The following is a 24,923-nucleotide window of genomic DNA, read 5'->3' on the forward strand; positions in this document are numbered from 1 at the left end:
GGCCTGTAGGAGAGGGCAGTTAGGGGTGACCGGGCCAGCAGGGGAGGGCAGTTAGGGGCAATGGGGCCAGCAGGAGAGCAGTTAGGCATAGATCAGGCTGTCAGGGGAGTAGTTAGGGAGTGATCAGGTTGGCAGGCAGAATCAGTTAGGGGCAAACAGGAAGGCAGGCAGGCAGGCAAGTGGTTGGGAGCCAGCAGTCTTGGATTGTGAGAGAGATTTCCAAAACAGGAAGTCAGACATCCCCTGAGGGGTCCCAGATTGGAGACGGTGCAGGCTGGGCTGAGGGACATGCCCCTCCCGTGCACAAATTTTGTGCACCACGCCTTTAGTACGGCTATAAATATATACATATCAAAATGTGGAAGCAAGCACAATACCATTGGACTTCCTATTATGGGCCATGATTTGCTCACTGTTTAAGCCAGTGTGAATTGGCTTTTTGTTCCTCAAGGCTAATAGCATCCAAACTAAACTGCAGCCGTCATGTTGGCATGCCCTTCCTTAAGAGCAATGCTTGTCATCCACTGGCCCCATTTGTTCCCATGGCAAGGAAAATTTAATTTTGAGGAGATAGCAGAGTCTTGGCGTCCACTTGGGGGTTTACCCAAGGACCTTTATGACACTATGTTCCTACTCATGTACCATTTTGTTGCATCCATCCCAGGTAATCTCCTTCTCACTGTCAGACGAGGCAGTGAGAAAGCTGCACCTGACAGTGTACCCTCAGGACAGGAGTGAAGAGGAAACACCCAACTGCTATGCACAGGCTTAGTCCATCCACAGGGGGAGGCCCCCAGCACAACCCCAGACATCCAGCACCATCTCTAGTCTGAATACTGCCACGGCCTCTGAACTGGCCTCCCTGCTCCCTGCTTCCCCTCTCTGTTCTCCTCACAGGGTGATTCTTTTAAAACATCTGTCGCTTCTCTCTAATTGCTTCTCATCCCTTACAGGCCCTTTGTGGCCTGGCCCCAGATTAGCTCTAACCCAGTGGTCGGCAAACTCATTAGTCATCAGAGCCAAATAGCAACAGTTCAATGATTGAAATTTCTTTTGAGAGAGATTGAAATTTTTTAAACTTGAATTTCTCCTAATGCCACTTCTTCAAAATAGACTCTCCCAGGCGGTGGTATTTTGTGGAAGAGCCACATTCAAGGGACCACAGAGCTGCATGTGGCTTACGAGCCATGGTTTGCCGACCACGGCTCAAGAGCCACATGGGGATGGGAGCAGATGCACATTCCCACTACCTAGAATATTCTTTTCTAATGTGCATCTGCCCCCATCCCCTTCACCACCACACCCCAGCCACACTTGCTCCCTGGCTGTTCCTTAAGTATGCCGCTGTGCTTCTACTTCAGGCCTTTTGCACTTGCTATTCCCACTACCTAGAATATTCTTTCCCCAGACACCTGCAGGCTTATACCCTCATTTCCTTCAGATTCCTGCTCAAATATAACTTTAGGAGGAATCTGAAGGATTCCTTGCCTGACCAAACTACCTGAACCAGTACCTTGCCTGACCAAACTACCTAAAATAGCACCCCATGCCTGTCTGTCCATCTCCTTATCCTGCTTTATAGCACTTGCCACACCTGAAATTATGCAGATCCATTTATTTATTTCTGTGCGGCCTGCCTTCCCCTGCTAAAACATGAGCTCATTGAGTGCAGGGACTTTGCCTACTTTGTTCACTGCTTGGCCCTCTGTATACAAACAGTCCCTGGCATATAGTAGCTGCTTAGTAAAACTTTTGCTGAATGAATGAATGAATGAATGGTAACTTGCTGACTACCTCACTCCACGGCCAAGATGGGACATTCACACAAAGACATTCTGTTAAAGCCTCTTCTTGCTCTCCAATCCTCTTTTGACATTTATAATAATATCTTCAGGAAAGCTTGGCTTCCATTTCTCTTTTCAGTCCCTTGAAGGAAAACATATATAGATTTGTTTTGTTTTTTTAAGTCAGGTCTGATTAGTAATCTGACTAGTGCCCAAGTTCTTGGGTTGTGCACTAACAGAAGCATCGCTGGAGGCCAAGCTGTGCTGGAACTGATGAAAGACCTAGGGAGGCTCGGAGCATGAGCAACCTAGAGTGTGTACAAGGCCAGGGAGGGGGCTCAGCTCCCAGCTCTGCACTGAGCCCAGCACAAAGTTTAGAAGGTTTGGAGGCATCCAGAGGTTGTCTGTTTGGCAGGGACCTGGGCTGCCGCATGGCTTACAGTGGCAGAACTGTCCAAGCATCTGTGTGAGCAGTTGACCTGGACACATGGGAATCTGAGTAGGAGAGGACAAGCAGGCCTAGTGCCATGCAGTGTCTATAAGCTCGGAGGCACACGTGACTGCTCAGGATTAACTGGGGGATGCTTTAAAGGAGATTTATTTCCAGTGATGCAGAAAACTTGTGGGCAGGCAGACTATCATAATTTGAGTGCAAAATGGAAATGTGACCTCATTTTCTGCTCATACCCTTGTGAGGGCTGGGACTACTGAGTTATACCTGGAGGTGGGGGGAAGGGGGGAGAGCATGAGTTGGCAATCAGAGTTAGATATAAAAGAGAACCGGATAAATCACTCTTCAATGTCATGGAGAGGGTCAGGAAGTCTTTAGTATATGCACCCCAAATTCTGCAACTACTTTCTCACTTTCCTTAAATTAGCTTTCCCCTCAAACATCAGCATATTAGATTTGCTTCAAAAACTATATTTTTTTTTAGTTACTAGGATTGTATTATTTTTTCATTGCAATGAATCGGTGTTTTGAAGATATTATTGCTGGAATGGTGTTTTGTGGGTCACCTAAGGAGCTTTAAATTCTTTGTGTGCAACCAGGTTTTTTGCAAAGTAAGCCCTGAAAATTTTTGGAACATCCCTTGTTTATAAGTCAGAAACTGCCCAACAGTGAGGTGAGCTGCTTTTTTGTTTACTAGTATTAGCTTTAGCACTGATATTTACAATGAGTGGAATGATCTGGGTCAATCCGTTTACTGTGGCCCAGACAATTCTGCTTTCGGAGAAGAGAAAGTCAGGGAAGGGAGGGGCATGAAAGGATGGCTGAAGGTGACCCTGGTTGGTTTGGGACAACAGCACCATCTTTGCCAGAAAAGTAGTTGTTGGAGGGAAGCCATGCTAAAGACCATTCATTCTGACCTACGGTGTCTGGTGAGCTAAGAGCATTTCATGCCCTTTCAACATTTGAAGATTATCTCTTCCAGTGGTTCCAACCTGCCTCAAACCAACTTAATGGAAAAATAGCAAATGAATAAAGTGTGTGTGTGTGTGTGTGTGTGTGTGTGTGTGTGTGTGTGTTGGGAGGCAGGCTTGATCGTTTAATTAGCAGTTGTAGACAGCACCTGGGAAGGCACATGGACATTTCTTTAATTGTTGTCAGCTGAGTCTGAGGCAAGTGGCAGAGCCACCTCTCCTCTCAGAATCACATTCCCCAAGAAGGCAAAAAGTGTTATCAGCTTGGCCTTCATATCAGCCCAGGTGTCCGCCTGGTAGAGGGCTTAGATATGTAAATCCAGTCAAGCACCAGAATGCTAGGGCCTATTCAATAATGCAAACAAACTCCTTTGATCCTAAGTTTTGATGATACTTCCTGGTATTTGGGGGTATAAAATAAATGCGATGCATGGGCTCAGGGTCCTGTTCCTCCATCAGAGTGACAGCGTCCCACCTGGCTTGCTTCTATTTCTGCATCTTGCTTTCTTGCTTTCTTATATTTTCTCAACTCTCAGCTCCTCTACTCAGAAACCAGACCCGTTCCTTTTCAGTGCTGGACGCGGAAAAGAGAGAAACACCGCTACAAACAGTCTTTGAAAGTCTACTAAGGCTGAAGTACTCCTGGGTGACTTAGAGGTTGGCGGGGGTGGGCATACTTAGAAAGGTAAGTCAAACTTGACCCCTACCTTCCAGACACTAAAAAATCCAGAAGGGAAAATGAACACGAATAGAAAACAAGTTCATAAAGGATGTTCTTAGTAACACCTGAGGTCACTTTCACACCTGAGATTTTATTATTCTACTTATCCATTCAACAAATACTATTCAGGTCACCTACGGGAAATTGAAAGAGGGCCATGGGCTGAACAGAGAAGGTCAATTACTTCCAAATGTGGGGCCGTAGAAGGTTATATGCAGATAGCATCGAAGCTGAATCTCAAATGGTGACTAGAAAGTTGGGAGGTAAATTTGTGGGAACAAGGGCAAAGCAAGAAAAGGGCAGGGTATATATAGGTAAAGGCTTGGACCAGTGGGTGGTTTAGTGTCCCTAAAGCATAAGTGGGGTTTGTGGTCATTTCAAAATGTGTCTAACAATTATTTGAAGCTCTTGCCACAGAGGGTGGGACCTAATTCCCCTCTCCTTGAATATAATGGTCTTTTAACCCATAGAATGTGGTGGAAGTGACAATGTGTGACTCCCAAAGCCAGATTAGAAAAGTTCTATCAAATGGCACTGCATGTATATTAAATGGTAATAATGGGACTACCATTTGGGAAGTTGGATCACCAAAATGACAAGTGGTCCCCACAACACCCCCATTTTACATCTGTAAAAATAAGGTCATATGTGTAATGAGTGGTGGAACTTGGTTATGAGCCCTCTGGTCTGTCTGAATCCAAAAAAACAACCTCTTTCTACCCTACTACATTCGCTTTTTATATATACTGTTAGTTTGTGCCTTAATGGATTTGCTCTTTGAAAACTTTGATCTACATATACTTGTAAATTAAAAAAACAAAATACCTTTTTAACTTTACAAGTATAATCAAAGTAGCCTTCCTTTAAATAAAGAATTCAGCGTAAGCATTAAAATTCCCTTGTACACAATTATATTGTACCCAGCTTTTCAGGATTTGCTGATTATGTGCTTGCAGTTGCACGTGTAACATGAACAAAGCCATGGCCAAGAATCCCTCTTTAGAAATCACCCAGAAATGCCTCATTGTTGCTCTTTACTCCAAATGTTCTTGTACCAAGACTCACTTCTTTTTCCCCTCTACTTCCTACATACAGCAGAGAAGCAGAAACAGCTTCATAGTTTAGGAAGTTGGCAGCATTTCATTCTTGCTTTCTGGAAGGCACAGCCACCCCAGTACCTGGCCCAAGAACCCTTCTAGAGGAATGGAATGTGGAATGTGATTACAAATGCTTTGGGCACTTAGTTGATATAATGCTTGTTGACATGTTGTTATGGAAATTAGATAATTACACCAATGGGGAATACTTTGCATGTGACACTGCATGTGTATGTGTGCGTGTACAGAAGCCACGAAATGTGTTCTGGTTTCTATTCTTGACCTGCTAATTCAGTGAGTCACTCAATATCCCTTGGGTCACCCAAACCCTCAGTGCCCTAATAAACTGTGGGAGCTAAACAAAACAAAGCAAAATAAAACAACACAACATTTTCTCCCACCTTCTAAGTTCTCTTAGCTAAGCTAATAATCAAATTGACAGAGACAGGTTAACAGAAGAAAATCAAAATTTTAATACATGTGCCTGGGAAATTCACATAAGCTTGAAAATTCCAAAAATAATGAGGCCACATTGGATACATAAGGCACTTGGACAAAGGAGAAAGTGGGGAGGGAGGGGTATTAGATTTCAGAAGTGAGAACGGGCAATTTGCAGGTAGTTGTGGGAGGGTGGGACACTCATGCAGGAAAGTTCTTTTATATATATATTTTATTGATTTTTTTACAGAGAGGAAGGGAGAGGGATAGAGAGCTAGAAAGACCGATGAGAGAGAAACATCAACCAGCTGCCTCTTGCACATCCCCTACTGGAAATGTGCCCGCAACCAATGTACATGCCCTTGACTGGAATCAAACCTGGGACCTTTCAGTCCAAAGACCGATGCTCTATCCACTGAGCCAAACCAGTTCAGCCTAGCAGGGAAGTTCTTGCTGGACAACTCAGAAACAACAGGACATGAGGGATATCTAATGAATAGTTTCCTGTCAGAAGCCCTCCTATTTATCTTACTTAAATCAAATTCGGCTAAGGTGAACATCCTAAGATTTCCTTCCTGAAGCAGATTTTTCTGTCTGAATCTCTTGGGCAGGAAAAGGGGGAGGGTGGAATGTTCTTTTAAAGTCTTGTTTCTTTTTTTTTCCTTGCCATTTTCTTTCTTTCTTTCTTTCTTTCTTTCTTTCTTTCTTTTTTTAAAGTATATTTTATTGATTTTTTTACAGAGAGGAAGGGAGAGAAATAGAGAGCTAGAAACGTAGATGAGAGAGAAACATCGACCAGCTGCCTCTTGTACACCCCCTACCAATGTGCCCGCAACCAATGTACATGCCCTTGACTGGAATTGAACCTGGGACCTTTCAGTCCGCAGACTGACGCTCTACCACTGAGCCAAACCAGTTTTGGCTAAAGTCTTGTTTCTTAATAAACAACTTAAAATCAATATCCCCCAAAGGCAGCTTCAGGGTGGCAAAAAATAATAACAATTTTGGTTCCCTTCAATACTAGAACCCCAAGGAACTCAGCTAACAGCTATACTACAGGCATCTGAATATTCAGAGTTCCCACTTTATCATTCTCAAAAGTTACTATAATTAAAGTCCTATGCCACTTTGGGAAAGAATGCCTGTTCAGTTTATCATCAAAGGGAGGAAACTCTTAGAAGTCGCCCGTTGGGCAAAACGTGTTTTAAAAATGCAAGTAAATGCCATACATGTTGACGTTATAAGAACTGAGCTTGAGAAGAACTACTGAAAAAGTAAAAATCAGTATTTTCCCACCCAGCTTAAGTAATGCTGACATACCATAGAATTGTAAATTAATTTATCTTTTTAAAATAAGGATCCTTTGCAAATATATCCCTTTCTGTAATTTACATGAAAAGCTCCTTTTGTTTTTTATGACTTACTTAAAAAAAATGAATAAAAGAGAGATGGGAAAGTTATAATATTTATTGTGAGTGTTAAGGGTCCACCACCACTAAGGTATATTTAGGAGAGCATACAATGATAAAAGTGATGTGGTTGTATTAGCACCATGAAATTATATTAGTGACATCTGAATGAATACATTCTTACTGGAAAAGAAATAAGCCATTTGCATATATATAAACTAAACAAGAAACTTCTCCCAACTTGCCTCTTAAACCGTTTGGAGGGTAATGTTTTCATCCATTTCTCTGCATTTCCTATGTATAAAATACATGATTTGTGCTCTCAAGTACAAGTTCTTTCTCGAGTTATAAATGGTATCACTACATAATCATTGTTCTAACTAGTGGTTTTTTTTTTATGTTGAACACGCTATCTGAAGACACCTTTCTTAATCTTTTCCTTTATGTCTTCTAAGTTGTGCCCTTTATTTTAGGAGCTCTTCCCCCTCTGGTTTTCCAATTGATGTTTAAAGTGAAGATCAAATTATTCAACCATGATTGAGCTATGAAGGCATTTAGAAGAGGACTGCCTGATGGCTCAGAGGTGGGATAAAGAGCATGACTGTGTTGGTCAGGGCTCTGAATCATCTCTTTGGCTTCTCCTAGGTGCTCCTGTGAGCATCAGCTCTGCTTGGCCCCTCCCACTTCCTGCCCACAGTTGTCTCCACTGCTGCTGGTCCTCATTCTTTTTTTGCTTTCTAGGGGACAACAGTGGTTTCCAGGTAAGTGGAGGGGGCCCGTGGAGGGTGAAGGGAAGGTACTGAGAATGCTTTTTCCCCCTCTTAGTATGTGAGGGGTCAGGATCCGGAGCTATGTCCTAGGTGTGAGGATACAAACAAGTGGAATGAGAAATAACCTCCAATTTTATACTAATTCAATTCAGTGGAGTCAGAGAAAAGTTGGTTTTGGTGCTTTGGATACTTAATCAAGTATCAACTTTTTTTATTAACTTCAAAACTGGTCAGTGATCTAATTCTGCCTTATATTCAAGACAAAAAGAAGAAAATGACAAAAATCTGCCAAAAAGGTGTGGTTACATTTTGTACATTCAGTGACCATTTTCTAGTTTGTGTATTAGCCAAATTATTTTTATTTCTTTCACTTTATATTGTCCTCCTCTCCCCCCCCCCTTTACTGAATTTTAACCTTTCCTAGTACCTTAAAATGAACAGGGGAGAAAAAGAGAGATGAGGTTCCATTTAGCCCATGTTCCTACTTACAGTGGAGTCATATCTTATGTGAGGGGTTAGGTTCTAAAGGAACAGTGTAAGGTCAAAATTATTTGCAATCAAAATTATCCTTGATAGTTCCTTCAATGGGCCATGAGTCCTGGGATACATCTACAGCATTGAAACAGATGTATGTGTCTTCAACTAGATAAAATAATTGCTTTGCATTTGGGGACAGATTAAAGGAAAATAATCATCTGTAAACACTAGATTCATCATCTGTGTGGTGAGATCAGGACCAGCTACATAATTTGTGAGGTCCAAATGCAAAATGCAAATGTGGGTCTCCTTGTTAAAAAATTACGGATGTCAAGACTGCACTAGCAGAGCATTAAAGTTTAGGGGTCTTCCAAGGGTAGAGTCTTGTGCAGCTTTACAGGTTGTACATCCACGAAGCCAGTCCTGGGTCAGCAGCTTGGAACATAATGAGAAACTGAGGTCAACTCAGGAAGAGAAGCCTCAGAACTCCCATACAGAGAATAGGGGCAAGGTCACTGTCAGAGTTTGAAGTATTCTCTGTGCTCCACATTCCCAACTGCGCAGTATAGTTCAACTTATTGTACATTATGCTAGATCAGCACAATGTGCAGCTCCATTAGGCAAGTCAAGGGGTTGAGAAGTTGCAAATCCACAGTGACACTACAGTTATAGATTTTTTTTCTATATATTCTCAAGGATTCCTTTTAACTTAAATGTTAAAACTCGGATGTGTAAAAAGATAATTCGTATTTACTTTTCTTTACTAAGCAAAAACTTTGACCGGTCCTTAATTACTTGCCAAAAGCAATAGATCAAGTTTTAAAATAGATGTGGTTTATAGGAAAAAACAAGCTGCATTACCATGAGTTCTCTAAGTGGTCCTCCCCCCAAAAAAGCTAGAAAAATTAGGTGTGATAATACCTTCTTAAAATAAAAAGTTAATCATTCTACTTGCTAAAGAGGTGGCCTTTTCAGACATCCCCCCCCCCCCCAGAAGGTCTTGAACATAATCTGAGCAATGAGGATTTTATTCTATGACTGCCTGAGCTCTCTGTGCAAGAATGTGATACAAAGCCCATTTTGTAAAGGATCTGCCTAATACTTTGCAGCACTATATATGTTTTTTCTTTTCTTTTCTTTTTTAAAAAAAATATATTTTATTGATTTTTTTTACAGAGAAGAAGGGAGAGGAGGAGAGCGTTAGAAACATTGATGAGAGAGAAACATCGATCAGCTGCCTCCTGCACACCTCCCACTGGGGATGTGCCTGCAACCAAGGTACATGCCCTTGACCAGAACGGAACCCAGGATCCTTTAGTCCACAGGCTGATGCTCTATCCACTGAGCCAAACTGGTTAGGGCTATATATATATTATTTCAAAGGGCTTTTATATCCAAGTCAGGCTGAGGGCAGTTGGTTAGGTAACTGACCAAAAGGTCTCCAGGTAACAAGCTATTTAATGTCGAACTCACAGAAGTTCGTGTTTCCAGGATATTTTCTCTCCCTGGCTCGGGTCTCTAATGTGACCCAACCTCTCCCACCTCAAGGTTCTCAACCCAAACCATGTTGAAACTTGACTCACCTGATTTGACAAAAATTGCTTCCTTGTGGTCTTGAGAGTTACATATGTGGGTTTTAAAATAAGTGCCATGCCCAGGGTCAGGCAGTTGGGTCACCCAGGAAGAATGGTCAACTCTCTTGACTCATGCTCACCTGCTCCAAGTTATGTAACAGAGCAAAAACAACATTTAAGCTCCTACAAAGCTAAACAAAGGAAGCAAAACGGAATGTGTCATTGTCACAGTGTCCAGAAGTTTGAAGGATATTTTTGGTTAATCTTTCTATTGTGGAGATTTTAGGGTGTTGATAGTGGTTGTGTGGTGGTTATTGGGCAAGAATTGAAAATTGGAGGCGTCTGTTATCCTGACTGCTGATTCCAGCAACCTTTATAAACAAAGGCCTGAAAGGACCTGGGTGGCAACAGCATTTTCTCTTTAATCTCTTGATTTGTATCAAGTTGGCATATTTTTAGAGGAGGGAGGAGAGAATGGCGTAAGGAGACACAAATACAGCTTTATGTAGATCCCCAGAGAAGTGTGTTCAGAGTGGTTTGTCAAACAGTTTCCATAACTAACACTCATGGAGTGCTTACTCTCTACAGCCCTAACCACTTCGCATACTTTATTTCATTTTCTCCTCACAAGAACCCAATGAGACAGTTACCATTGTCATGGCCCCTGATTGGTCATATCGCCTGGGTAGTAATTATCAGAGCCAGGGTTTGAATCCAAGACAAGTCCCTATTGTAACACTGAATTATTCCCATCCAGGATAACTGGCTTTCTACCCTCCTTTAAAATGTTGCCTGTCTGGTTTGTTTCCAGAACCAATTTTGCCTCCACAATCCAGATATGATTTCAGCACTAAATAAAAATACGTCAGTCTATATAAAACTCATTTATATCCCTGCAGGAAACTATCTCCTAAATAACACCAGATTATACCTGGCTAAAGACAGAGCGGTTTTTCATGGGTGAGGTTGGGGAAAGGTTTTTTTTTTAAATTTCTTTATTGATTAAGGTATCACGTATTTGTGCTCAACCCCCCATTCCAATCGGGAAGGGTGTTTCTGAATACCCTGGCAGGGGTCTTCAAATTACGGCCCGCGGGCCACATGCGGCCCGCAGAGGAGTCTGATCCGGCCCACCAGGTTTTTTGGGCAGTGAGCACAGCCGAGGTGTTACAGTAGGAATTAGTAGTTCATATAGTCCGGCCCTCCAGCTCTCTGAGGGACCGTGATCTGGCCCCCACTTTAAAAAGTTTGAGGATCCCTGAAGCATGCCCCACAAGGGCTGAGCAGCTGGCCTGCCCGCACAGAGCCCATCCTGGCCCTGCTTATTTACATTAGCCAGTGTCGAAATGTCTCCCGGACCGTAGAGCTAGGTGCTGCCAAAAAACCCTAGAGGAAGTAAGATGCTTTATCTTCTGCGCGCACACACACAAGTTTACTCCCCAGAGAGCCTGCGTAGGCGTGACTCCCAGGAGTTAATCGTCTCTAGTCCAGCCACATGCAAATCTGGACCCGTGTTTATGTGGAGGTGCAGAGACACAAACGTGGGTGACACTGTCGGTTGCAGACGCGCGTGGAAACACACTAGCCACGTCCTTTGGGCTGTCCCTGTGTCCACGGTGTGACAGGGAGCACCTCATTTGGATCGGCCCGTCTACACGAGGGGTGTCTGGGCAGTAAAAGTTCCACCCGCGGCAGAGGAGCTTGCTTGCAGCAATGTCCACATGCTGCTGCGCACCCGGGGTTCCCTTAGGTGGGGGTCATTCAGGCGCTTCTAGGAGCCCAGCCGCCTGTGCCCTCGCCGCGGCCCCAGCTCCCCCGCTCCGCCCCCAGTTTGGCTCACCAGTCTCGGCCCCGCCCCTTAGGCCCTGACAGGCCCCGCCCCTTAGTCCCCGCCCCCAGCGCTGGCGGCTCTCGGCCGCACCGCTGCCCCAGTTCCGTAAACACTTTTGTCCCCGCCCCTCGGAGCGCCCGGACTGCACCACTTCTAGAACGAGGGGGGGTGGCTTTTCCCATGCATCTAAAACACCGTCAGTTCAAGCATCTCCTCAGTTCCTTTCATCCGAACGTGCGCAAATGTGGCTTATAGTTGGGAGATCTGTCAGAGTTTTGCTGGCGGAGCCAGGAGTTCCCTGGTTCCCCCACCTTTCCCCCGTTCTGTTCCCCCCCACTCTCCGGTGTTGTTGTGGCCACGCCGTGGCTGCCTCGTTAGAGTCCGTCCCGGCCCTTTAAATACCGCGTGGGGGGTGGGGTCGGGGAGGCTGGGGGTGGTTGGACGGGTGAGTTTCCCAGGTGCTTGTGCCGTGTGCTGGGTGAGGGGACGCCCGGAGACCCTTGACTCCGGGGCTCACTCAGTCGCCTTTCTTCTCCTCCGCTGTCTCCGCGCTGGCCCGGTGCGTATCCACCCCGGGGGAGGGTCGCGGGCTCTGGGGTGCTGGGCCCAGGCCGGCGGAGGGGCGACATGTTGGCGTGGGGCAGCCCGGAGCTTTTTGTCCCACGTGAGAACTCAGTCCTGGGACGCCAGGGCCAGAGCGATCAAGCTCCCCCCGCAATCGCAATCCTCTTGTTTGACCTCGAACCGCCGTCCCGCGTGGGTGCGGGGCGCGGGCGCCGAGGAGCCACGACGGGTGTCCGGGTGGGCGCGGGCGTCGGGCCCCGGAGGCGGCCGGGTCGCTGCGGCTGGGCCGCTGGGTACATCTTGCTGGGCCCGAGCCAGCGACCGCTCTGCCAGCCGCTTCCCACCACCATCTGGGCTCCGGGAAAGGGACACCCTCTCGCCTGCGACCCCTCGGCCCGGCTGGAGTGAGCGAACCGAACCTCGGGGAAGGCCAGGCGGGCCCCGCAGTGTCTGTTTAGGGTTTGTTGCCGGGGTTTCCCTGGCACTCGGCTGGCCCTCCGCCGTCCCCTCCCCCAAGGGTTTGTTTTGACAGGAAACGTGCAAGTCGGAGGATCTGTGAGGGGTGGGGGTGGGGATGTAGCCTGTGCAGACTCCGGTGCACCCCTCGCACCCCTCGAGGTTCCCCCTCTCTAGGGGAAAGAGGCGGGAATGCCATTCCGGCCCCGGAGTCCAACCCCTTAACCTCTCCTGGGGTGGCGTGAGCTTCCCAAAGCTGCCCCTCTTATGGCACCTCCGGGGTTAACAGTGGTGATTTGAGATGGCACGCGGACAAACATGGTTATGCGTTTTCTTCAGTATTAGGAAAAGCTGTTCCATCAAACGAGCGATTTCACAACGATATAAAGTTTCCTTTTCAACGGAATGTGTTTACATGCAAAAATCTAGCGGAGATAAAGAGGAGTGATGGATAAACTAGCATATGGGGGGAGGGTGACAACATGGGAACGTCGTGAAGAGTGGTACCCAAATGACTCAAGTTTGGGAACTACGGCCTTGGATGGCTGTCCTGTTCCTTTTATTTTGAAGAAACGAGACAAACGGTCCTTGTCCCCAAGGGGCCCCCCAGTCCCCAGGATCCCCGTGGTCTACTGATCCTCCAGCCCAGAGACCTTGCCCTTGGCTACCTGCCAACCGTAATGAGGTTATGGCCGTGTTTGCCACTGCAGGGGGCTCCCTGCCTCTCTTTTCCTCTCGTCTCCAGGGATTTCATACATCACCCTGGCAGCCCGCAGAGGTGGCCTGACTTGAAGTGGCCCAGGGCTAAAGATACCCAGTCATGTGTGGAAGCGCCTTCATTGCCATTGGGGAAGAAGGGGGGAGGGCCCCAGAGGGCACAGGTACTAAAACAGGGCAGTGGGAGTGGGAGGAGCAGTGTTTTCAAGGATGGAAAGAGCCTAGAAATCCTCTTCCCTGATGCTGTCATGTTATGTGTAGTGCGAACATCTGCCGTGTTAGACAATGACCGGCTTGTTGTCTTTTATCTGGCTCTTTGTTGTCTCTAGTTTGGTGAGGACCCGGATTCTCTAGCTGATTGGAGCAAGCACCTAGCTCTCTTGCTCTGTGGCTTTTGCTTTGCTAAGGATGAATACTTTTTAGAGCCGCCGTGTGGGATTGGTTCTAAAGCAGCGGTTTGCAGAAGACGGAGGTTTTCCACACCATCTGCAATGTTTCCTCCTTACTACACATATGTGAATGTTTGTCCTGGCACCTGGCCTTGATTGGGTCTTCAAAGATGATGCCCATTAGATGTTTCTAGAAATGTCTCTTGTTCTGTGATAACCTTAGGGGGGATGGGTTTCATTCCTCAGGGCCCTGCTGGATAATCTGAACAATCAATCCACTCCAAACTCTTTTTGGTTTGAAAGCAGTTAACCCTTTTGATATTTGCATTTTGACTCGGGATTTTGCAGTGCTTAAAGAATGACTCCCTAATGGAGGACTTTTGGTCACTCCAGTGGGGTGGTTAGAGTTATTGTGGACAATAGACTCATGCAGAGATGCCCTTCACCGCATGGCACTTGAGCAGCCACCCTGGGGTAAGGTCAGCTTGCGACCACATGTGCGCATGTTCACGTGGTGACAGGTAGATCGATATGGCAAAATGGGGAGTGGAAAGAATGAGCGGCACACCAGATTTTCTCCAGCTGTCCTAGAGTGATAGAAGCATGGGCATTAGGGATCCACTACTTGGATTTGAGTTGTGCTGCTGCTACTGCTGTGAATACTTGGGCAGGAAATTTAACCTCTCTGAGCCTTAGGTTCTTATGTATAAAGTGGGGATAATAGCAGTACCTCAGTTAGCAAGGCTGCAGTGAAGATTCAAGGAGATAAAACATTTCAAGCCCTTTTCATGGGGGCTGGGTCAAAATAAGCACTTACTCACCATTAGCTTTACTTGTTATTATTTGCTACCACTGAGTATTGAGAGGGCGAAAGACACAATGTAATTGTGTCTTTGCTACTTTGAATTATTGGTGCCTTATAAACTCAACACATTTCTAAGGCACTGGGAATTAGAGAGCAGATACACAGCTTCTTCCTGCAAGCTGCTTAAAATGTAGTGGGGAAACAGAAATGCGGAAACAACCATAGTACTTTAGGTGACCGCATAATGAAAATAGAAGCAATGCGAGTGAGGCCAAACAGAAGGAAACCCCAGGGTGTCTCATGAATAGAGGCGTGGCTCAATTTGTCCTTCAATGATACTCATGGAGCTCTCTATCTGTCCTAGGGCGGCTCATTTAGATGGAATGAGTGGGGATATCAGGGAAAGTGACTTTGAAGTTGTAACATTTAATTTTAAATCTGAATGACAAGGGGCCAATCGTGTGATCAGGGAGAATAGCATCCCGCGAGGAGAGAATAGCAGGTGCAAGTGCTCTAAAGTAGGAAGCTTGGCTTGTCTGCAGAACCTAAAGAAGACCGTGTGTCTGGAGCAGGAAGGGTTAGCTGGAGAGCGGTACCAGGACGCGGTGGGCAGAGGCCAGATCACAGATGGATTATAAACCACCGCCAGGAGACTTCTTAAGAGAAGGAAAACCACATGGCAAGGACTCTTAAAAAGGATGATTTATTTTTTCCTCTCTGTAAGGGCTCTGGCCTATTTCCTGTTTCATTCTCTGCCACTTTTCAAGAAGGACTTTGGGACAAGTTGGACTGTGTAGAAGGACTTTTGTAATAAGTGGTACCTAAGCTATCACAGTGGTGGGAGCAACCAAAATCTAAAATCTGCAGGAGATTGGACTGTTTCGAATTATTTGAAGTTTCAGTGTAGTACTTTTTTCGTCTTTTTTAACCTTTTCCTCAGGAATAATTTCAAACTTATAGAAAAAGTTGGGAGAATAATACAAGGCACTCCCTACTGTCTACCTTTTACTTATATTCACCTATTAACATTTTGGTCCATATGTTTTATTGTTTTCTCATTTGAATAATTTGAGAGAAAGTTGCATACATTATGGCCTTTTATTCTAAACTAGGGGCCCATTTCATGAATCTGTGGCCTTGAAAGGAACTGTGGGCCATGAGGCTGCAGTGGGCATAGGGGCGGGTCTTGTCCCATCCTCCACACCCTCACCCGGCCCCTCCTGCAATGGCTCCCTGGTTACCCTGTCTGCCAACAGCCCTGCTCCCACTGCCAACACTCCCATGCACTGATGGTGTCAGCACCACTAGCATCCACTGACAGCGTGGAGCAATTGGGGCCAGCACCAGCAGCGGATGTGAGCAGGGCCAGTACCATCAGCTGCTGCCCTAATTGCCCCTCAGGAGCAGGGGGAGGTAGAGAAGCCCCCAGGAATGATTGGAGCCAGCAGCTGCTGCTCACACCCAATGACAGCCCTGAGCCATCAAAACTGGCACTGGGTGATGGCAGTGGGTGTGAGCAGCAACTCCTGCAGCACCAACAGTGACTGTGGTGCATGGGGGCAAAAGAATTTTCAGTAACCACCAGAAGCTTGCCCTGATGACAGAGACTGACACCCTGCCTTGGTCTGGCACCCCCACTCACCTGCTCCACCATCATACTGTGGCCAACACCAGCTCTGTTTCACATGCCCCCTTGTGGTCAGCACACATCATAGTGACCAGTTGTTCGGTTATTCTGCCATTGGGTCTATTTGCATATTAGAGTTTTATATATATAGATACATATTCACAGTGCATTTATCAACTTCAATAAATTTAATGCTGTAATACAGAGGTAGATTCAAGTATTGTAATAATGTTCTCAATTGACCCAATAATGTCCTCTCCCCATCCTCTACCCCTGCCTCTGGTGCAGGATCCAGTCTAGGAGCATCTATTGTACTCACTGTTAAGTATCTTTTCATCTGGGACATATTCTAGCCTTTCTTTGTTTTTATAACATTGACATTTTCCTAATTCATAACTTTTTTTTTAGTAAGAATAACATAATAGTCAATAATCTATTACTAGGAGCTTAAGTACTTGACTATTTAAATTATCTTCACAACAATTAAAACCTGTCTTCCCTCTATCTGTTATGAACCCTTGAGGTTCCTGTACCCATTCCTTCCTCTCTAAAATATTAGTGGTCATCCGCCATTCATTCATCTATTTATTCACTCAACAAGAAAATACTTAAGTGTCTGCTGAATCCCAGTCTTTGGCCTTGGGAGGAATGAAAGAATATTGCACTTATTATTATTAAATATGGGACACTTGCAATAAAAAATGTGATCCTCCTTGAATATCGACCCAGTGTAGTATTGGGAGGTTTGCTTGGAGTGATCTTCTGTTTTCACCTTTGACTTTATCTTTGGTTTGAGATGCATTGTTCCAGAAAAGTTGTATTTGCTTGTGAGCTGTAGTGTTGAAGGTCTAAGTTTCTGGATCAGCCTGCTTTCATTATTACTTGTTCTGAGAGGGAATCCAAAATAGTTTTCAAAGCAACCTAATTACCCTCAATGTTTTTTTGAATCAAGTAGCATTGTCCCTAGATGACTTACATGGAAACCCGAGACCAAGAAAAGTAAGAACAGATGTGAAGGAACTTACTACAGAAGACCATTTATACCAGGATGGCCACTTTTTGTTTTGTTTTGTTTGTTTTTGGCTTTTGTATTTCAAACACGTGCAGTAGTTCTGTCCTAGGTTAACTCCCAGACTTCTTTATCTGTAGTACAGGAGTAGGGAACGTCTGACTCCGGATTGTATATGGTCCGCCCAAGAAACCACTTGGTCTGGCCCTGCCAAGGCATTAGGGGTGAGTTAATTGAATGTTCGACTAAATATAGCAGGCTGATTTTTTAGGTTGATAATTTTTAAAAAAATATATATTTTATTGTTTTTTTACAGAGAGGAAGGGAGAGAGATATAGATCTAGAAATGTCAATGAAAGAGAAACATCAACCAGCTGCCTCCTGCACACCCCCCACCGGGGATGTGCCCGTAACCAATGTACATGCCCTTGACCGGAATCGAACCTGTGACCCTTCAGTCCGCAGACTGACGCTCTACCACTGAGCCAAACCGGTTTCGGCTAGGTTGATAATTTTGTGTGGTCCCTGAATGATGCTATGAATATCCAAAGGGCCCTTGGCAGAAAAAAGGCTCCCACGCCTGCTGTAGGGGGACATGCTTTTCTCATCCTGGGATACAACTGTTCTTCCCTCTAAAGTTTTTAATGCCTAAAATAATGATAATAATAAACAACAAATGTAAATACTATTAATAATAGCAAACATCTGGATCCTGTTTACACTGGGTCAGACACTGCTCCAAACTCTCTCCATACACTGGCTAAACAAAGTCTCACACCAACCCTATGAGCTAGGTAGTATTAGTATGCCTACATGAGGAAACAGGCAATTGCCTAATAAAGTAATGATGGGCCTTTTGGCTTTAAAGAAAAGTTTCTGCTGAGGTCCACTAAAACCCAAGAGAGGCTCCTGTCAAATAAACAGGTTCCTAAACATTTTGAAGCTTTTAAATTGTCTCTTGTATTCCCTGTGCCAAGAGCTCTACCTTCAATGAACTGTTGGAAGAAAGCATAGTTGCATGTTATTAATTCTGTCTGCCATGAGAACATAATTTCTCAAAACTTCTAGTGATACCTCATGGAACTCTGGGTTTAGCATGTTAGCAATTCCTCACTGAAATAGAACTTCAATACCTGGCTCAACCCCCTCAGACAAACAAGGTGGAGGGAGCAGATGTGATGTGCGGGAAGTCACACAGGAAACTAATGGCAGAGCAGGCCTTATCTCCTCGACTTCCAATGTCTAATTTAGATCTTTTATTTTTTAAACTTTTTGTTCATTTATTTATTTTTAAATAAATAGTTCATTGATTTTTAGAGAGAGAGGAAAGGAGAGAAACATTGATGTGAGAGGGCAACATGAATTGGCTGCCTCCTGCATGCCATGCCCCCCAATGGGGGATTGAGCCTGTAATCTGGGCATGTGCCCTGATCAGGATTCAAACCAGCAATCCTTTGGTGGACAGAACGACACCCAACCAACTGAGCCACTCCTAGATCTTCACTTTTTAAAATCTTTGTACTTTCTGCCTTGTAAAACAATTTAAAAACCTATGAAGTGTGCTGTTCAGCTGGAGTAGGAAAAATGGACCACTCATAAATTCTAATGGTTAAATAAATCCAATAGATTAATATATGAATGAACCTAATTTATGAATTCCAGTGGATGGAAGCTTTTATTCACCTTTACTTGGAAAAGACAGCCAAAGTGAAGAGAAATAAGAGCAGGCCAATACATGGCACAATAGTTACAGTGAAATGACTTAGGGGAGAGGAGTGAAACAATGTTTAAAATATTCAGATAAGCCAAAACCGATTTGGCTCAGTGGATAGAGCGTCGTCCTGCAGACTGAAAGGTCCCAGGTTTGATTCCAGTCAAGGGCATGTACCTTGGTTGCGGGCACATCCCCAGTAGGAGGTGTGCAAGAGGCAGCTGATCGATGATTCTCATCTCAAAGTTTCTAACTTTCTATCCCTCTCTCTTCCTCTCTGTAGAAAATCAATAAAATATATATATATTAAAATATTCAGATAAGAGTGTGATAAGGACCAGGGAATGTTAAGTCTCAACCCCAGTGAGGTAGGTCTTGGTGCAGGTTCTCTATTCTAGTGCTTGAGCTTGGGCAGCACCAGGCCTGTAAATGTGTCGTGATATCAGTTTGCAAATGTTCTGGTTGAAGCTGCACCAGATGGGATTCAGTGACTCCAATTCAGCTGACACTGAATGAATACTTGTCACATATTTGACCCTGGCATGGACGGGCCACAGCCCTTGCCTTATGAAGGAGAGTTGGAAGTAGCCATGAGAGGAAAGTCACTGTATGAGGGACTAACCACTCTCATGGAGATACAGGAAAATGAAACAGGTGTGTCTCATGGAGATACAGGAAGATGAAACAAATGTATAAAGAAGGTGTATAAAGAAACTGGCCAAGGAGTGGAGGGAAGGCTTCCTGGAGGAAGTAGCATTTTCAAGAAATGCCATCCATGAGAAGTAGAATATTGGCAAAGAGGAACGCTAGAGGGAAGGCAAGCATTCATTCCCTTTCGGATCTGGGGTTTGATGGAAGTGAAAGGATTAGACAGGCTTTTTTTTTTAATCCTCCGGTGGGAATTAAAGCTCAAGTCCAATCTAGTTTGCACGGGGAAAGGGAGGGTGCCGGGGTTCAGGGCTATTTTATAACCGGTGGTCCGGTGGCTGGCCTTGGGACTCCGGGATAAGGTGACTCTCTCTTACCTGGTAGCTTCCTGGCGGCTATACTCAACTTCCTGCCCTTCGGTCTGCAGAGGCTGCCTCCGAGTCAGTGGTTTTCTGTTTTCGAAAATGGTGGGCCAAGCAAGGGTGCATTTCTGAGTGGCAGGTCTAAAGACGTTTGTTTGGGTGAGCTCAGGTGCAAATGGCTTTGACCCTTAAGTCCCTTTCAGGCCCATCCCTGTCTCTACTACCCAAGAGATAAAGAGTGGCATTATTTCTCTCAACAAAGGCTAGATTCCCCGTAAGTCCCAACCCCGCCTGCCTCTCCTCTCTCATGTTTCCTCAGCAATGCCGTATTTTGCCTCTTCTTGTCTTCTGGCATCTGGCACTCACTGTTTCGGTCACTGGACCTGAGAGCCATGAGAACAGGGCCCTGTCTGTTTTGTTCACTATTACTTTTCCCAGTGCACACAAGTAGGCACTCCATAAATACGAAAGGAATCATTGAAGAAACTGTGCCGGCATTTCTAGGCATACTGTGCGTAGTTGTGGTTTCACGTTCTGGCAGCTTTGAAAGCCCTGGTACCTCATTTTGTGAGCCGGTTCAGGTTTAAAGACGCTTGGTGAACCCGTGCTATCACAATTGTCCATTTAGGATCTGAGATGCCTTTCTCTTCGAGCCCAGGTTTCCCCTCGGTGTCAGCTGCCACCACTCTCATATGAAGGCCAGCTTCCTCACGGGCCTGGCTCAGGCTCCTGGGCTTACGCCTGGGCATCCCGTGTGCCCAGGATCTCCTTTCTAGGGGGTGGCTGGGCCCGGCCACCCCCTAGGAGTGTAGAATCAAGGGACTAGTTTTAGGGCAGGGTAAGTCCTCTTGTCCCTCAGAGTCTCTTCCCCCTGCCTGTCAATCAGGGATTTTGTGGATGTAGTGGGCACTTTGTACATTGTCAAGTACAGACCAACTACCAGGCCTTACTCTTGATATCCTGGCAGTTCATGGGAAAATGGAGAAGAACATAATGACTGGCCAGTTGGAGGTTTTAATTAGCCTTCTCCTTTGCCCAGGAGGCTCACAGACAAGGAATGAGGCTGATTATAAAAATATTTTATTTCAAACAAAGACATAGGAACAATAGCAATAGCTAACATTTGAGTGCTGTACTGAGAACTTCCTTTTCCGCACTTGAGGATATGTTTTCATTAATATTCTAGAGAGGAAGGGAAACGGGTGGGGGAAAGGGAGAGAGAAACATCGACCATCTACCTTTCATATGTGCCCTGACCCGGGGATAGAACCCACAACCTAGGTAGGTGCCCTGACCGGAAATCAAACCCTCAACCTTTTTGGTGTATGGGATGGGATGATGTTCTAACCAACAGAGCCACCGGCCAGGGCCAGAACACTTTCTCATGAGTCCTGTTTCATCTTCAAGTAATCGTACGATTAGTCTTCCAGCCCAGTTTTACTGTTGAGGTAGGTAGTTCAGTGGCTCTCTCAGAGCCACATGACAAAAGACTGAAGGAGCTTCGAACCTTCATAAATGTCTTACTTATGACATTTCATGTCATTATAACTATTCCTATACTAAGCGGCAGTCTGACCATGGAGCCCAGACTCTTACTCCTGCCTTCCGTGATTCCGCAGCCCAGGCGCAAAGATGGCGTTCTGTGTTTTGTGCTTTAAGGATCTGTGGTGACTTGAGTCCACATGCACACCGAGCTCACACCTGTGGCTGTGGTTTCCCTCTTCCGGAAGGCGGTCTTGAAGGCCCAGTGGATAGCCTGGCTGGGGTGCTATGGGGAGCATGGGGCCGTCTGCTGGGAGCCTTTCCAGCGCTGTGACACTACGACACGGAGGCACCACAGGTGAAGTGCCACCACAGACTACTGACACAGGGTCTGTTTGTCTGCGCAGGTACCATCTCCACCCCACACTCAAGTGACACAAAATGCCCTTCAATGGTGGCGAGAAGCGGTGTGTGGGTGAGGACCAGGCGAGCGACTCAGATTCTTCCCGGTTTTCCGAAAGCATGGCCTCGCTCAGTGACTACGAGTGCTCCAGGCAGAGCTTCACAAGCGACTCCTCCAGCAAGTCCAGCTCTCCTGCCTGTAAGCCGACGGGGCAGAGGCCGGGGCAGAGGCCGGAGCTGGGGAGGGTCCAGACCCGCGTGCTGGATTCTAACACTAAGAAATGCCTGCAATCAGAGGGCACACTTCCCTTCTTTCTAGATCTACTCGAATAGCACTGCAGGGGCCTTGTGCAGACTCTCAGGAATAAATAGCCATGCAAGTTTACAACCTGCCCATTTTTTTTCTTTCATTGCTCACTCTGGTCTGCTTTGGTTCAGGTTTAAAGACACTCAGTGAACCCATACTAGCACAATTGTTTGACTATAAATCCACCCCACCTGTCTTTCTCCAAAGTGGAAAAACAGTCCTTGACGTGACTTCTTGGATCACATTCAAGGATAAATTCATATTGGTCTTTCCTGATCATTTCTGACTTACATGAAAGGAAAGTTGCCCCAATTCAAGGGTCATGGAGGAAGTGAAATTTCAAAAACTATTGTGCAAATCCCCCAGAAAAGTGCCCATGAGGAGAATTACTACACTAGGAGGGTGAGAAAGCAGTAAAAGAGCGGCCCCACCCATGGGCACAGACAATAGGGTGGTGAAACCCTGGGGTGGGGGTGGGGCCTAGGAGGGGCCAATAGGAGAAAAAGAAAACATATATAATACTTTTAACAATAAAGATTTTTTTAAAAGAAAAGAAAAACGAGTGGCCCTGCTGAAGGGAAACATCTTTTTCCTCCCCTTTTTTTGTGTGTGGAAGCTAGAGATGTATAAACAGATGAGTTTGTCTTTTTTTTTTTTTTTTAATTGGCATTTTGTATAGAAAATAGAACACTTTAGCTGACAAAGCAAATGCAGAAAAAAACAACTAATGTTTAATAAGATCAGATGCCCACTTCAAAAATAATTGATTCATTTGTATTTATCATATTTTCAATTTGTGCATTCTCATTTTTAGAAATTGGAGAGTTGATAAGTATAGAGAAAAGAAAACAGTGCCTATGATACCATTTGAAGATGACGCTGGCAGTGCTCAGTCTTATCTTCATTCTTCACATAGACATTTCATTTTGAATTATAACTAAAGCATTTACTCATAATACTATAATTTTAAAACATTGTTTTTATGACTACTTACTACTTTATCAAGTGAATATGATTATATTTATTTAGTCATTGATTTATCATTGGACATTTAGTTTTTTGTTGTCTTATTGTTTTGTTTTGTTGTTACAGTGTTTTATGAATATCTTGGTGGTGCATAAAGCCTTTTCAGGAATTCTTTTGATATAATTGGATTATTGGGCCAAAGGGTGCAGACATTTTTAAATAGATTCCTTTCTTTTTTTTTTTTTTTTTTAATCCTCACCCGAGGATATTTTTCCATTGACTTTTAGAGAGAGTGGAAGAGAGAGGGAAAGACAGAGAGAAATGTCAATGTGAGAGAAACACATCCATTGGTTGCTTCCTGCATGCTCTCAAAGCAGGACCCGGGCCAGAGAGGAGCCTGCAACCAATGTACATGCCCTTGACTGGAACAGAACCCCGGCCCTTCGGTTAGCAAGCCGATGCTCTAACCATTTAGCCAAAACAGCTAGGGCTTAAAGAGATTTCTTACTGGGACAGCGAATTGGCAAAAGAATTGGCAAAAGAAGCAGCCACCCTGTTTTCTGTGCCTTTTCATATTCTTTATACTAAATGCAGGATTGATGCCTCTAAACAGGTACCTAAGAATTCTGAAGAAGGTTTTTACTAATTCTCTATATCACCATTCCCTCTTCCCCCTCCTCATCCTTTTCTTCTTAATATTATCTTAGGTAGCAAAATATTGCTAGTCAGTACTGTTATGTGAGGTAATGATTTTTAGCTAATAGGAGTTAAGAGTTCCAACAATGAGTTCATAAGGGCATGATTTATTAGAGTAATTTTTAAAGAACAATCTTTAGAAATAGATTATTTAGTACTTCTTTCTGAGAAGTACATTAAGAAGCTTATTAGATTTATTTTAATTATCTGCATTTATTGAGTCCTTACTGTGTTCTTTTTTTTACCAAAATTACCTTATTTAATCATCCCAGATCAGCCCTATGAGGAGGTCAGTTAGGCCCCAGTGAAGTCAAATGGTAACTACCAATCGGCAAAACTTAGAACCAAACCTAAGCATTTTGCTATACTGCCTGTATTTTTAGAAATTACAGTTTTATAAAATTATTTCATATTAAGTCTGCTTCAATTAATGAGAGTTATGAATTACAAAATAAAAAGTAGTCATCAATTTCCTATATAGTATATGTAATAAATACATATGTAATAGGCACAAACATGATATGATTTAATTTAAAATTTAACTTAGCCTATGTTAATAAGATCATCTCAAAAACATCGAAAACTTAATCAATTCAGTATCTGAAGCTATCAAAGGAGTTCTTAAATTTTTGAAGTCTTAAATATTAAGCAGGGGAATCCACCTATTTTAGTATATAGTCTCCTTATTTACAAAACCCTGAAAATATATGTTGGAATAACTTACACTCTAGTTGCATAAGGAAGTTTCGCTGGATGACAACTTCTCTTCCACTACATTCACTGGTTTTTGCTTTTTTCTCAGCAGCAAGCCCTCCCAGGGTTGTAACCTTTGATGAAGTGATGGGTGCAGCAAGGAACTTAGAAAACATGACTCTTGTTCATGAAATTGCTGTAAATGAGAACTTTCAGTTGAAAAAGGATGCCCTCCCTGAGAACAGGTAACCTAGAGATGTTTGTTGTGCATAAACAGTACTACAGATTGTGTGTGTGTATGTGTGCGCATGCACATATACATGCACGCACATATTCACACTGATTCCTGGAAATCCTTGTGAAAGGTCGAATGGGCGTAAACATTATCTGGTTCTCTAACAAAGCCCTGTACTTGAATCTAAAACCATTCCTCTGGGGTATGTATTACCCATAATCTTTAGAACTCAGCTTTTATGTCACTTTCTGGGTGAAGCTTTACCTGACTTTCCTGAGCCCATTCAGTGTTTCCCAAACTTTTGACATACGTGTACCCCTTCTATAATTTT

At 44.5% G+C, this 24,923-nt stretch overlaps 1 protein-coding gene across 3 annotated transcripts in view; it reads left to right on the top strand.

Annotated features, from left to right (window-relative positions):
- The first annotated feature begins 11,931 nt into the window (after positions 1-11,931).
- TCP11L2 (t-complex 11 like 2) overlaps positions 11,932-24,923 on the top strand; it is a 39,261-nt gene continuing 26,269 nt past the window's right edge. Inside the window, exons 1-3 of one of the 3 annotated variants that reach the window (XM_084880135.1) lie at positions 11,932-12,082; positions 21,701-21,894; positions 24,470-24,602. In XM_084880135.1, the coding sequence (XP_084736261.1) occupies positions 21,735-21,894; positions 24,470-24,602 (293 nt within the window). In that variant the 5' untranslated portion in view covers positions 11,932-12,082; positions 21,701-21,734. Of the gene's footprint in view, positions 12,083-21,700; positions 21,895-24,466; positions 24,603-24,923 lie in introns of all 3 variants that reach the window. The other 2 variants (XR_014794717.1, XM_084880134.1) reach the window with 2 other exon arrangements.

This window comes from Pipistrellus hanaki (genome assembly GCF_964339955.1).
Source record: "Pipistrellus hanaki genome assembly, chromosome: 3".
NCBI classification, from domain to species: domain Eukaryota; kingdom Metazoa; phylum Chordata; class Mammalia; order Chiroptera; family Vespertilionidae; genus Pipistrellus; species Pipistrellus hanaki.